General features: G+C 38.5%; 1 protein-coding gene across 6 annotated transcripts in view; it reads left to right on the top strand.

Annotated features, from left to right (window-relative positions):
• The window catches only part of vav2 (vav 2 guanine nucleotide exchange factor), a 172,739-nt gene that overhangs the window by 134,211 nt on the left and 23,352 nt on the right, over nucleotides 1–15,176 (top strand). For all 6 annotated transcript variants that reach the window (XM_068335758.1, XM_068335756.1, XM_068335754.1 and 3 more), the window contains exons 5-8: nucleotides 2,387–2,492; nucleotides 5,521–5,619; nucleotides 6,753–6,821; nucleotides 8,300–8,400. In XM_068335758.1, the coding sequence (XP_068191859.1) occupies nucleotides 2,387–2,492; nucleotides 5,521–5,619; nucleotides 6,753–6,821; nucleotides 8,300–8,400 (375 nt within the window). The remainder of the gene's footprint in view (nucleotides 1–2,386; nucleotides 2,493–5,520; nucleotides 5,620–6,752; nucleotides 6,822–8,299; nucleotides 8,401–15,176) is intronic.

Genomic DNA, 15,176 nt, shown 5'->3' with positions numbered 1-15,176 from the left:
TAAATTTTTGGCCACCTGACAGGTTTACTAGACATCACTTGGCATCCTGAGTTATGTCCTTATTCACAGTGACATGCTGTACCAATAAATATCATCTCAATATCATCTAATTGAGGTTTCATGGGTTAATGTAGTATATTATACAGGTTGCCCTCAATATTTAAGTTATGAAGATTCGGAGATACGAACAAACACTCTACCGTATCTTACTCTATTGTACTGCAGTTCCACTTTCTGCCACAACCCACACCAAGCAGCACTGCTGCGTTGAAGCAACTCCAACACTCGTGTCCTCTCTTGTTCTTGTTTATTGTTTTCTCTGTGAGCATCTCAGAGCATCAAGCATATTAACTTGGATAGTTTGCTGTTTATCATGGATAACAAAGAAAAGGCTAGTAAAAGTACGCTACATACTACAGTACCATATCGTGGATCATGAATATTAACAACTGACTATGATTTTTGTTGGATACGCTTAAAAAAATGTTTTAAAAAATTATTATGGGTTGTTTTATGTCCTGTAATTGTTCTGGTAAGTCTTAGTACTTTTGTATTTACCGTAGTACTTGCATGACATCAGATGGAAATCATAGAATGAACTTTAATAAATAATGACTTACGAACAATTCAATTAATGAACAATCTCTCGGAACCAATTGTGTTTGTATGTTGAGGACTATATGCATGTTCATACTAACTGCATCTAGCTTTGTGATGTAAAGTTTTACCGCTACTTAACTTCAGTTTTTCCTGGCTGGATTGACTCAGTCTAGCAGTTGACAAAGCATGAAATGTAGGGGTGGGGGGGCGGTCTGCAAGGAACTGGATGAAACCTGCTACCACTAAGGAAAAATGTCACTCGTCATCCTTACACAATAACTTAATAGGTTCATATTAACACTACGTTGTGAGGTATATTGATAACTATCTGAAGCATCTAATTTTGTTTGTTTCATTTCTGTTTGTCACCAGTTTATGTACAATGTGGACACATAAAAATGATGTCATCAACCATGGCTGGAACTCTACAAGCAATCCCTGTATTAACAATTTTTTTTTTTTTTTAAATAGAAATAATCTGCATATACCCATTAGCTCTGATATCTTGAATCATACCCTGCCCCTGTACTTCACTCTTTGAGGCCTTCCAGCAAAAGTTAGCAGGCAACTTCCCTGCTAACACAATAAAAACCTTCGAGATTGTCATTATATGATGATGAGTGTGTGGAGTCTCTCTCCACTCTGATGTATTTTGAAATGAACACACACCCATAAATGCATTCTAAAATACTTCTTAGGGTGGTTATAACAAATTGATGTTATCGTTATATTGAGGTGAACAGATTTACTACTCTGGTTAGGAAATCCATTCGTCTTTTTTGTTACTTGTTCATCTCATCTGACCCCTACTCAGACCAGGCCAGAGCTGGTACTTTTGCAGTGCTTTGCTCAAGGACATTCAGATAAAGCAACTCTTACATGACCGAGCCGAGAACATGCAGACATGATACATAGTGTTTGACTCAGTGTGAGTTATACTTTCTGAAGGTTATCTCCACCTCCATTGCAAATATGTGATCATAAATCTGCAAAGTATTTAGAAGTGAGATACTTCAGAACACCACCCATATTTTTCAGTGATAGTTATCTGTATATTGCAAATCGAGAGCTTATTACTCATTCTGCAAACTTCCATGAGGCCAAATTGGCAGAAAGCTCATTCACTGGATATGTGGCAACATTATACATGAGCGTTCCACTGCCTCCACTTCAGGTTAGTCGAGTTTAATTGAATTTTCACTTACACAAGCAGGATCAAACCCATGCAGTTTAAATTGCTGTTCCTCTATATTTATCAAGCAACTCTTACAACCTTTATTTGCAGTATTTAATCACTTATTTCTTATTTGGTGGCCAAAAGCGCCCTGTTTATTAACTACATTGATATGGGACCGTTGCCAGAGTGTTTTCCTGCTGAGACTTCTCCACAGCTTCAATAAGTTTCCAGAACAGTAATTGCTTTCACAGAACAGAATTGATACAGTGTTGGCTTCAAGAGCTGGTGGATCTTTCCCATAAGGCGTCCCTTCTCCACAGCAACTGTCTCTGCTCTGCTGGCTGCTTGCCTAATTAAAGGTCAGTTAGCTAGGTGGGTGCCAAGGCAGCATAAACACATTAAAGGGAAATGCCAACCAATAAAGAACTTGGTTGAGTTTTGTGGACATGGGGTGATATGTCTCTTTGCGCAGAATACTAATACCACGCCTCAGGCAGGGTACTTGAAAGATAATGAGCACACTTTAGTTTGACTGTTTGGTGTCTTTCAACCGACATCATCCTTTAATTTGAGGTTGTGTTCTGATAATGATTTGCTTTTTTTCCCCAGTGAGCATGACTTGGGTGAGGATGACATCTATGACTGTGTGCCGTGTGACGACGACGGAGATGACATCTACGAGGACATCATTAAGGTGGAAGTACGACAACCCATGGTGAGAACATTGTGTTACCCAGGATATTATTTAAGCAGTCATTGATCAATCAATCAATTGCACCAGTTATGAATCTGCATCAACTGAATCAATATTAATAACAATAAGACATTTTTTTGGGAACTTTTGGCCTTTTACGTGCCACTGGAGGTTTTGCAACCTGAAGCTCAAACTTTTGAAATCAGGTCTAGATTGGAAACATTTGAGAAGAGCCTCTTTACCGTCATTGTGTAAATGGGAAAAACAGCTCCAGTTTTTGAAGTTGCTATAACAGTTCCTGACAATTTTGTGAGCAAAGTCAAAACACTATGGAAAGAGCAATAACAACAACACAATGTTGGACTATCAAGCTGTGTTCTCTGCTGCAGAGCTGAGTTGTAAATTTCCCGTACCAATACTGTAAGGTTCTTGTTTGAAATATACTGCCCCTACAGCAGATTTTTAGATTTTCATGGATCTTTGTTCATCGGTATTATTTAAAAAAACATTCTGCTTGTAACCTTCTGAAAGTGTGATAGATATCTTCCTTATGAAAGTTTTGGCTTTTCTGATTTTTACTAGTTTATTTTATTTTTTTTTGTTTTTTTTACATTTCAAAATATAAATGATATTGTCATTACATCTCCATCCATCCTCCAACAAAGTGATGAGGTGGTCATTTCTTTTCCTCCGTCTAAAGTGATCCCATTTTGACCATGATGCGCTGATGGCTGGTAAAACAGATAATGTCCCTTTATGTTGTAAAGTCGACCACTGGTGACTGGTCAAACTGAGTCACCAGCGACACCATCAGTCAAACTGCTCCAAAGTTTCTTTGCAGTGTTAGACAATGGATTCCTTTTATTATGGTCTGAACTAGGCTTTACACAGCTGTGACCCTTACATCTCACTACAATTTATGAATCATCTCATTGCTTTAGTTTACTATCTATAACATACGAAAAGCTGTAGGAGGAGGAAACAAAGACTGAGATTATTTCTGTCATGTCATCATCACTGTCTCTGTTTTTTCCCATTACATCTTTGTCAACATCCTAATATTGGATGCCACTTATGAAATTAGTGATAAACCTGACATCTGACTTGCGCTGCTTTTCGTTTCCCATGCTGCAGATCAGATATATGCAGGTGAGTGCCACTGTGTTTGTGACTCACCGCACCCTGTCAGCAAACTCCCACCACCACTTCATTAAAAACAAAACACATAGCATCCCAAGAGAATGAGCTGCCAGTTAGATAACTGAGAGGTGCATTGGGGGAAGGATGTGGAACCCATCTGGGCTCTGAGTCAGACAGTTGTGACTTCAGCTTGACTGCAGCTTAACTGATGTCAGCGAGGACCACCAGCTGCCACATGGGAACCTCAAGCTATGAGACAAATAAGCATTATCTCACTGGCTGGGAGCCCTGTTTTTATTGGTTGATTACAAGCTGGACCGAGGCCTAGGCTGAACTTGCAGTTCCACATTGTTAGCCTCAGTTTTTGTATTATCAGCACTACTTATCATCAACCAAACAATCCCAGATGTGTTGGTTAGTTGGAGTGCTCATATCATTACCAACCACAATTGAGAGGATCTATGCAGAAAGCAACCCTATGTCCATATTTCTACTTTTTTTTAGGGTTTTTTGTCCTTTTTAACATTGTACAATAAACAAACAATTTTGTCTGATTTTGTTTGACGTAGATCAAATCAAATGTGTACATGTGCACACCATGATATGTACATCAGATGTAAAGACACTTGGTTTGTAACATACAGTATTTGTGAATGCAGTCCAAGCTGAAGCACAGCTGCTTCCCTCCACTACATATCAGGTTTTCTTTTGTCCCGAACGTGTGTGAACACTTTTTTTTTTATTATTTTTAATTTTACACTGCCATGAACTTTTGCATTTTGCATGTTTGTCCGTTTAAGTCAGTATCTGTTAGTCTCATTTCACTCCCAGACAGTATTAAAATCCAATTAAGGACACAGTCAATATTAAACACAGGCTCCCATGGAAAGCACTATTGACAATGTATGGATCGTCATGGTGAATCAAAGTCAAACTCTTGCTTTCTGTTTGAGTCATGTGATCCATTACAGTCAACCTTAAGTTTGCATCATTGTTTGTCAATGGCACTTTGTTCATATGGCAATTAAGTTTCAGCATTGATCGGACGTAGATAGCTGCACTGCATTATCTTATATTAATGCAATTACAAATCAAAATGAAATCATGAGTAAATTTCATATTTTACACAAAATCCCCCCAGTGAAGTGGCCATACATGAAGTGTGAAATGTTAAAATTTTTAAAACACAGCAGCACAGTTTGCAAAATGGCTGTGATGAAATACAGTATGTACAGTAATCTTAAAGTTCTAAAATATATAAAGGCACCAATATGGTATTGTTGTGTATATATACTATGAATCCAAACAACATTTATTTGTCACTAGATATTGGATAGGTCACTGGAATTATTTATTTTTGTATGAATAAAATTACACTCATAACTTAAGACTAAAAGGCACATACAGTTCGCCCTCATTATTCACGGTTAATATGTTCCAGGAACCACACACAAATAACGTATTCCGCGATATAGCAACAAACTATTTATCGTATTATTCTTATCTTTTTATCTTATTTTTTATGGTAATTTAATCGTTTATTAACCCTCCCTGTACCGCTATTAAGCCACCTTCTATCTGTATTACCTTTTCCACACTCTTATCGACAGTTTAAAGCACTTCTGTGTCTCCCAGAAGTGCGTTGCGTTCCGATACTCATGAAACGTAGCTCACTTCCGGATGCCGTCACCCGACATCTTGCGCGTACGGTATCACGTGACCGCCTACCAAAAATCCGCGATGAAGTGAAGTCGCAAGTGTTTATGCGCGAATGTGCGAGGGCGTACTGTACTTGTGAATCCTGAGGGCATATAAAAGTATGAAAACATTGAACGTGTTATATAATGTAGAACAAATCCAAAGTCACCTGGTCTCATTGCTTTATTTTATTTCCTAATCTGTTCCACAGAAAATGGGCATGACGGAAGATGACAAGAGAAACTGCTGCTTAGTGGAGATTCAGGAAACTGAAGCAAAGTACTATAAGACTTTAGAGGACATTGAGAGGGTGAGTGTCTCAATACATTCAGGTGTTTTTATGTTGGAATGATTTACTGTATATACTCTTGAGTCCTTTAGAATTTCCTTTTGACACCTTTAACTGGTGTCTGTGGCCTGTGGGCTGGGTCACAGCATGGAAATGTCAGCTATTGGCAGAATCATTGGGCAGCACAAATGTCACATGAGCTGATCGATTGAGTTATTATTGGCTGGGCCCCCACAGGAGACTCCTGCCCCTGGGGCTTTAAATATAGACCCACACATCACAGTATAAAGACTTGCTCGCACACAATATGCTCTAAGACTACCTTTATTTTCTGAAAATCTTAAGGGCCTTTTATTTTTTTTAAATATTATAAATATACTTTGTACATTTCTTCACATTTTTCTTATTGATAATCGTAACGGTTACATTCCTCAACACAACTGCCTCCAATTTTAAGACGCAACCCCGTAAAACAACACATTCTGTGTGCAGAAAGAATCATAAATTGGCATCTCTCTCGGAGTGATAATGAGCCATTGTTTAGAGCAGTGCTGCTAACACATCACTTTCCACATTGACAGATTTCATTCGCAATTTGATGGGTTGCCACAAATCACCCGCTCCTCTAATTTCATTAAGCCAAATGTGTATCCTGTGATTCCTGCGTCAGACCAACACGGGGCTAAATGAGAATAAATAACCTTCCTATGATCAGAGGACTCATTTAGGTTAATTGAGATGGGGTTAATAAAGCTTGTCATCTCTCAGTTGCTTCTTAGTTGATCTATTTGTTATTATTATGATGATCAAAAGTGACAACCATAAAACAACATTAGAAAAGCAGACAAGTTTTTCCGCTGTAAGCAGAAATGCAGCATAGAGAAACTTTATTTTATTCTATCCTGAAATATAGTCCATGAAAAGCAATGTGTTTTCTACAAGGTGGACGATATTGATTTGTATTGTTGTTGTAGTTAACTTCTACAAGTGTGTCCCTCAAATAAATTCTTACAGATGTGCTAAAAGCTTTCCCGGAGCTTGTTCTCACTCCATTTATATGTTTTGACAAGAGGACAACTCTATACACATTTATTTTAGTAAAGAAGGACTTGTACTTGTGAACACTTTCACACCATTTTCTTGTTCCTGTTTAGAATTACATGATCCCATTGAAGCAAGTGTTGAGTCCACAGGACATGGAGGCTATTTTTGTCAACCTTGAGGTGAGTAAACTGCTCAGGCAGAGACATCTGTGTGTATACGGCACACCTGAATGCTTCACAGACCAAACAAATGATTCATCGTGAGTATTGATGGCTGAATGAATGAGGCAAGATGCAATCCTGGATCTCAATCAGGAAAGAAGTTACGGGGCTGCTTTTGATTTTGTCTTGCTGTGAGCTTTGTAATCACACACAGGGTATAGCATACCTCTGTTGATGTCATGATGATGTCACACACTTTGATCTGCCTCATATGAAATTAACACCATGTAATACCTTGATCCTGGAAACCTCCCAATAACTGAATTCATCAGCATTCAGTTTGTGCCTTTTTGACAAATACACAAAAATACACAATTTTTTTCAATAATGGCAGATACCTGAAAGACTCTGAAAAACTCTGATTCATGATTTTTTTTTTTTTTTTTTTGGTGATATTTGAGAAGAAAGACATATAGAGTTTGCAGTCATACTAAAATGTACCTTAAAATATAATCAGCTCTTTCTGTGCCCAAAATCCATTACTACATAAAATTTCTTCTAATTATTTTGTCAACAACAACAACAAAAAACACCAGGCAAAAATAACGAATAATATACGTCCAATTGCATTACCTCTCTAAACTGTCATTGGTGTGAATTAAAATTAACATCAAACTTTTGCCAATGGAACATTCCTGGCAATTTTCTCGGCTTAAATTTAGCAGGACTGTTCCATTCTACCCGCCTCCTGTTACTGAAGGTTTGTATAAGAGAATAAGCGTAACACTGTGATCATCTGCCCGAAGCCTAATATGAATTATTCCATGTTATGATGTGTTATTCTAGATAAAATACCTCACTGCTATGTTTTTGGCAGAAGGTGATATCACTCTTCATTATCTGTCAATTCTTCCCTAATTCACTCCCATCACACTTATACTCAAATTGCCGTTCACAGCAGACGATACTCATAAACATGTGGCACCCGTTCAGTCACTAAACCTTTCATCTGCAACACTTCTGCTTCCTCCACAGCTGACTCCTGCATTAACATGTAAACACTTGCCAAGCTAGCTAAATACTTCTTCAAAAGAATCAGATAAATAAAGAAAAGTTAAAAATCTAGTACTGTCATAAATAGATTATATCTTAAATGCCCCGAGAATGATGTATTAAAAGTAATTCACAAAGATCTCATCCTCAAATTAGTTGAAAATTGAGGGACAGATAGTACTTTTAAAGAAGTCAGAGAGAATAAAGACACCAGTTTTGCCTCTAGCCAGCTGTCTTTAGCTTACTAAACTGTATTATATCAAGCAAATTATATTCATTTTAATCTGGCATAGGAAAGAAACGTTTTTTATTGCACATTTTGGAATGTGCTCCAAAGAGCATTAACTGTAAGGTAGATATTGAGAGATCTGTGTTTATTTCTGATTAAACGAAGTATGTATTAGTACGGGTAGATTCCAATGAATGTCATAATTTTCCATCAGGATGTGATCAAAGTCCATTTCGCCCTCCTACGAGCCATAGACCTGAACATGGTCACTGGAGGAAGTGGTCTGGGCAAGATCTTCCTCGACTTCAAGGAAAGGTTAGTAACCTGTAACTCATATTATTATGTTACATACACAGTGTTTGAGTTCACTCATACAGTAGCTGAGTTGAAGCTGTGTTTTCCTCCGTCCTTTGAAAGTGAGGAGGCTGCATCAAACCATGTATCCACAGATCAGTGGGAGGATTGCTGGCATTAGCACTCCAAAGAAAAAGTCGATTAAAAGAAAACATCTCAGAGGAAAAAGCTGAGAAGGCATGTAAGCAATTCAACCAAGACAGTCAGACTAAATTCGCTCAAGACTGAGTTTACACAATTCAACCCTGATGCAGTTGTTCCTCTGACATGACCACATCGTCTCTTTATGGTATTCTTTGTATTTGTTGTTTAGCATCTACAAATCCATCTCAGGCTCTGTAATGGCATGGATGTCATACTGCTACTAAATTACAATTTTATGTCTTAGGATGTAAATTTTGATTTTCTCAAGCGATGTCCAAGTGCTCTAAGTACTGCACTGCTACTTTTACCCGAAGAAATTGACTTGTTTAACCCCGGTACTGCCATCTGCCGTCTGGTCGAAAAAGCCCTGAAATAAATACACTTCACTGGAATCAATGAAATGCTACGACTGAATGGGTCGTGTTTACAGTTGACTTCTTCCAAGAAAATTAGGTTTTTGATCTAAATATATGCGTATATATTATATAGAATATAACTAGAAACCCCTGTGAACGGGGACATCTGAAGAGTGACGGCTATCAGAGTTTTCTGTCAGATTGATCTCCATATTGTTCAGCTGCTGAGCAACGTGTTGCTAATTTGCATGCCTGACGGGAGCAGTTATTCAACTCCCTGCTGTGCAGTGTGGCTGCTTCATAGGTAATGTTAATGATGGTGATGATAGCTTCCATGCCCACCCATGGATATGCCACTCTCCTCAAGTGGTCCATTACTGCATGAGTGACTCTTACACGTCAGTGCCTATGCGAGCATGTACCTTTTCTTGCACACATACATGGTATTTTATTCATCCACACGGTGATCCTGATAGATATTTTTCCCTCCTTCTCATCTTTTTAGCTATTTCAGTGTTTCTTCGGTTTACGTGGGTAGCGTTGTTTCACTACATGCTTCCTCCTCAAGCCAAGAGGAGCATGTAGCATGAAGCTAATGTGACACTAGAGACTATTAATAGAGGGAGTCAGGCACATACTCTCTATTTCAAACACGCAACCACACTCTGCTGCTGTATCTCCATCCTGCGTTGGCTCATCTGACCCTCATCTAAATGAACAGTGGATGGAAATGTTAGCACGCAACCCTGTACTTTAAGTCCAGCTAACCAAACACAAAAGTGTTGCAAAAAGCCATATATATATATATATATATATATATATATATATATATATATATATATATATATATATATATACACACTGTATGTAATGCAATGTGAGAAACAAAGTATCTCTTTTTTTCCTGAGCTTGTTTTTGTGTACAGACACTTTATTCTTGGGTTTGAAACTTAACTTTTAAACGGTTTCCTTCTAGTTGTAGGGCACTAGATTGAAATAATAATTTTATACGGTAGTGTTAAGGTTATGACCCAGACCATACTTTACTGAACACCAGATGTCCATTAATAGTGTACCTGGTGGTGACGCAATGGTGCTGAAGCTTCTATCTTTGACTTGATTTGCTTTAGTTTGTGATTTCCTGTTTTATTTTGAAGGGTAATTTTATAATTTCACCTCCTGTCTGTGTCCATTGCTCCACATCAACTGACATTGCGCAATCCCTCTCTAGCTGTGTTGAGGCTTCTTTTTGGCAAGAGCCTGTTTCTGTCTCTCTTCACATCTCCAATGTAAGGTTTTCAGATAATTGTTTTGTGCACAGTAATTTTCCAAAGTCATGTTAATACTGTATATTAAATATTTGTTTTTACATATTTAGTTTTGCTTATCCCATAACACTGCAAATCAGAAACCACAGTGAAGGCAGACAGTACCCTATGTCATCCAAGAGGGTATACAATACCTCAAAGGTTCACATTGCTGCTGCTCTTTTACTCAGAGAAGTGGCAGTGCAATTTCAAAATCAAATGTTCAGCTGAAGTCATTTTATTCTAAGTTTTAGCTTCAAAGGAATGTCAAACATGGAAGAAAATATATCTAGCCTTAAGAAAATTCTCAAAACTGGTCTACCTATCAAAAATGAATTAAATAAATAAAGGTAGACCAGCAGGGGTGCTTGAAAATCTGATTCAACCATCAGGTCAGAAAATACCCACTCTTTTCAAACTGAGCAGTAAATCTGACTTTAATGCCAGTGCTTCAAAGTCTATGAGCCACACAGTCCAGTGCTCCCTTATTTTGAATGTTGCCTTTGACATTTTACTTATTATCATGCCTAACCCTATCCCTGTTCTGCAGCAGCTCCATCTGCATTTGGTCCCTTTATTCTAAAGTAAATATAATAACTTACTCTCCATTCATAAACAAATTTGACAATGACATACTGATGATTAATATTTACCTTTTGCGACATTCTCCAAAATGCTGCATGGTTCTATTTTAAGAAAATGATTCATTAGATTTGCAGATTTGTGCAACATGGACTTCATGTGATTGACACGTATGGCCGCCTCATTGTGCGCTGCGGTGGTGTGTTTTCTCTCTGTGACGTTAAGCAACAGTGACCAAGGGATTTGGAGTCTCACGGCACTTCTTTCATCAGGCATTGGAGTGATTTTTCTGAGGATCAGGCTTGGCATAATTAATGTGGTTATCTATGCTTGTAAGTCCCTCTGACCTTTACAACAATGTGCTTGTATCTTTTTTTGCATATGCCAATGAAAAGGTTTTTCTTTTTCCTTTTTTTTAAAATCTTTGTGTTGAATGCCACAGCTAAAAATGTCACTGGTTTATCTCAGCGACTACTCAGTTCTTAAACAGCCAGAGCTGGGCTGAATGGAAAAGTGCACTCAGCGGAAGCCCTATAAACTAAATGGGGACCTAAGTACACCCTTGTTGGTATCCTCATTTGCGACATTCCCCAACTCATTTCCGGAGTAATCTGGCTGCCTGATATCCTTGCAGTGCCTAATCATAGCAGCGCTATCAGCCTATTTATTGAAGGGTTTTGCTGTATGTTCTTCTCCATTTGCTGTGCACTGGATATATTGAGTGGAGGTGAGGGGGTCCCAATGCCATGTGTCAGAGAATATTAGCTGGCTCCACACCCTGTCACTTCTGGTTTGCTAGGAGATTTCCTCAGTAAGTTGGCTGTCGCAGAGCTCCACCAGGGCGGGGGTGAAAGCACAGGGCATACTTTCTCAAAATTACATTTTTTTCTGTGTAAAAACATGCACAGCAGCATCTCCATAACGAAACAGGCCAACACAGCAATATCACTGAAAAGAAAAAAAGTTTTTACTGCACCAGTAAACTCTCCGTTGGAAAACTAAGTCAAAAACTTGTTCAGAGGTTTCTGGTGCTTTTTTTCCCCTTTCTTTCTTTTTCTTGTTCTTCTTGTTGTTCTTCTTCTTCTTCTTCTTCTTTTTGTCAACTTAACTATCTTGTATTTAAACTTTTATGAATTAACGTGATTTAAATATCAAATGAAATCTTCCACTTTTTCTTCTTGTAATTCTTCATCTTGGATTTGCAACTACTAGCAAATTTATTTTTCTTTTTAGGTACCATATTTTCCGCACTATAAGGCGCACCTAAAAGCCTAACATTTTCTCGTAATCCCGTAGTGCGCTTTATAATCCAGTGCGTTTTATATATGGATTAATATTCATATTAATATTGGTTAAAAACATGATCGCTGAAAAAAAGCCGACAGTCTGGTCGCCAGTCATGCCGCACTCCGCCACCAGAGGAGCCCCCTCACAAGGCACTTGGGCCCACGCCCCCTAACAACGGTAGTCAAGGGGCGTCACCGAAGTCCCGGCTCTGACTGAGCTGTTCTCAGACGGTAGAGCAGACTGTAGGAGCACCGGTGATTACGAAGCAGAACATAAGGAACTTTCAACAATTATATTAATAAAGTTTGACTGACTGACTGATCTCAGTATTTCCTAACTATTTGGCGTCGGAAATAACCCACTTTAAACTTAATTGGTCTTAAAAATGCCATTGTGCTGTCATCTGGAATCTAGTGACGGTCCATTCTGTTAGTCTGTAGAAACACGGAGAAACTGGCATAAAGGTGAATGAAAGACCCTCAAAGCTGAACTTCCAGCCTTTTCTGAAATTTCAAGAGCAGAGTCACTGCTAGACAAAGGTGCCAACGGGTGTGCTGCATTGATTTACAAATGTAGTTGATATCTCTGGGGGGGCGGCGGAGGGGCGCATTCAGGTTTGTGTATTCTGTCTGCAGCGATGTGCGGTGAGATTCCCGGCGGTGAGACACCAACGTTAAAGTCAGTTCTAGGAGTAAAACAGCATCATATTTGACAGTAAATTAGCAGCCTGACATTAAAAACTAGTTAAAAAATTGTTTAGGACACACAGAAGCAAAGAGCTGCACCTCACCTCCGACTGGACTACCGATCGATCGAAACAATGTTTAATTATTAAATGAAGACGAACGTCGGAGCTTAAATATCTGCTTCGAACTTCAGATCAGGAAATGATCCGCTCTTTTCCCACTGACTGCACTCGTAATGAATTTAACCAGTTTTAATGTCAGGTTTTTTAATATGCGTGTTGACTTCTTTCTAAAATGGCAAAGTGATCAAGTGATCAGGTTTCCTTGATGAGGCTCAGAATGGATTATTGACATAACAATAGGAGCCATTCAAAGATAGTCAGGAAGTCATGAATACAATTATGACTGCCTGAGCAGCGCGGCTCTATCTAGTGGACGGATTGCGCAACTACAGCCGCTGCAGTTTAACAAATACATTTTATTTATTTTCAGTTGTGTGTGCCTTATAATCCGGTGCGCCTTATATATGAAATAACTTATAAAACAAACAACTTGTTGGGGGTGAGCCTTATAGTCCAGTGCACCTTATAGTGCGGAAAATACTGTACTTCTTTATTGGCACAGATGAAAAACCAACAATGGAAAATAGTTATCTGTAATGTTTTAGTCAATAAGTTGAATTGAATTTAGAAAAGCAGGAAAGAAGGAAAGATTTGATTCACAAAATCATTTTTATTCATAAAAATCAAAACACAAGATAGTCACGCAAACAGGAACTCACATTTCAAAAACAAGTAATATAATATGTAGGAACACAAGCAAAATATAAGTGAATTAAACCAACCACTGACCGAACACAAGCAAGTGCACACACACTTGCAGATAATTGATCAGAGCGGTGTAGGATATTAAGGCTTGTTTTTTACCAAGAAGTATACATTTTCTCCTGTGAAGAAAATACAAATTTCGCCTGAAGCAAGTGTAAGGAATGAATACTGTGATGAATGCATTACTATCATACAAACAAACAACATTTCCCTCTAATGTTCCTCTCTGAGCATTAGAGAGAAATGCTTTTGGATAACCAATAGCCCTGGCTATCCAAGTGCATTCCTTTAGAAAAGAAATCTTGAATTGATACTGATGGTGAATAGTATGTCCTTTACCTTGCATGTGCAAGGTGCACATGTGCTGTAATATATCCTGGAGCGAAGACTTAAAGTCCAATTACCCAGTTAGTTTTTTCACAGGTTGACTTACTGAGGTGTTTGTGCCAGAAAGAGTTAAAGAATACATCAATATATTTAGTCCCTGGGTTGCTCACCAGACTGGTTTGTCTAGTGTGTATCCCTTCAGCTGTTATCAGCCAAAACTGGAATCCCTGTTCACTTTGTTAATTATATGGACAATGTTAAAGGAGATCAAACCATCTTAACATCATTTTGTGCAAATGACACAAGGAGATGGGCAGCCACAACTCAGGTGCATTAAGGGCCACACAAACACCCAGAATAAAGAGAAAAACATTACATTACTTTGTGACAAATCCACAAACTCAAGGTGTCAGCACAGATACATCATTCCTTAACTGGAGAGAAAATGTAATAATCAGGGGATAGTGCTTCCTGAAATGGCAGGTGCCCCCAGCAAGCACACGTAGCCCTGATGAGAAAGAGAGCTCAGAATACAGTATCCTATATGCGACATTCATACCAGGAGTTGGTAGTCATGAAGGATTAAGCCATCAGAATGGCTTCTTACCAAGCGGTTAAGCCGAAGAGAAGCTCCTAACCTGAGGCTATCTGAATCCTGAATGAGGGCCCACCATGGCTTTTAGTTTACTATACTTCAGATAACTAATATAGAGTAATTTCTGTATATAAGAGCACGCTCTGGTTGTTAAATTCTTATCTGAGCATCTCTACATTTTCTGTATACAGTGTATGTTTTATATTTTATAATGGATATTATATGAAAAATACAAAATGGTATTTCACTGCACAGTGGAGAGACATGCTGAGTATATGACCAATTAAAGCATGACATTTGGATCTTTTTCAGTCTATTTTGTTATAGAGCAACCTCTTAACAAAGACCTTCATGTCACATTGGTCCTCATAACTGAGAGTGCAGGACCTTGGGATCCTTGTTCCTCTGCAGATCCTTCCTGCTGTCTTATCACTGATCAAAGACCATTTAATCTCTATCCCTTTGTCATTCTGAAGCGATGGATGGGAGCTAAGAGGAGCTGTCTTGTCTTCTTATATTCAAGTCTTAATTAGGGGCTTGTTAGTCCTGAGCCTCTCAGTGGTAGAGTTCAGTAGGACAGATCATGATCAACCGAGGCATATCTGTCTGTCTGTCTGTCCGGCCGG

This window comes from Antennarius striatus, chromosome 15 (assembly GCF_040054535.1).
Source record: "Antennarius striatus isolate MH-2024 chromosome 15, ASM4005453v1, whole genome shotgun sequence".
Lineage (NCBI taxonomy): Eukaryota > Metazoa > Chordata > Actinopteri > Lophiiformes > Antennariidae > Antennarius > Antennarius striatus.
Note: the sequence above shows the minus strand (reverse complement) of the source record. Positions and strands in the feature narration are given on the sequence as shown.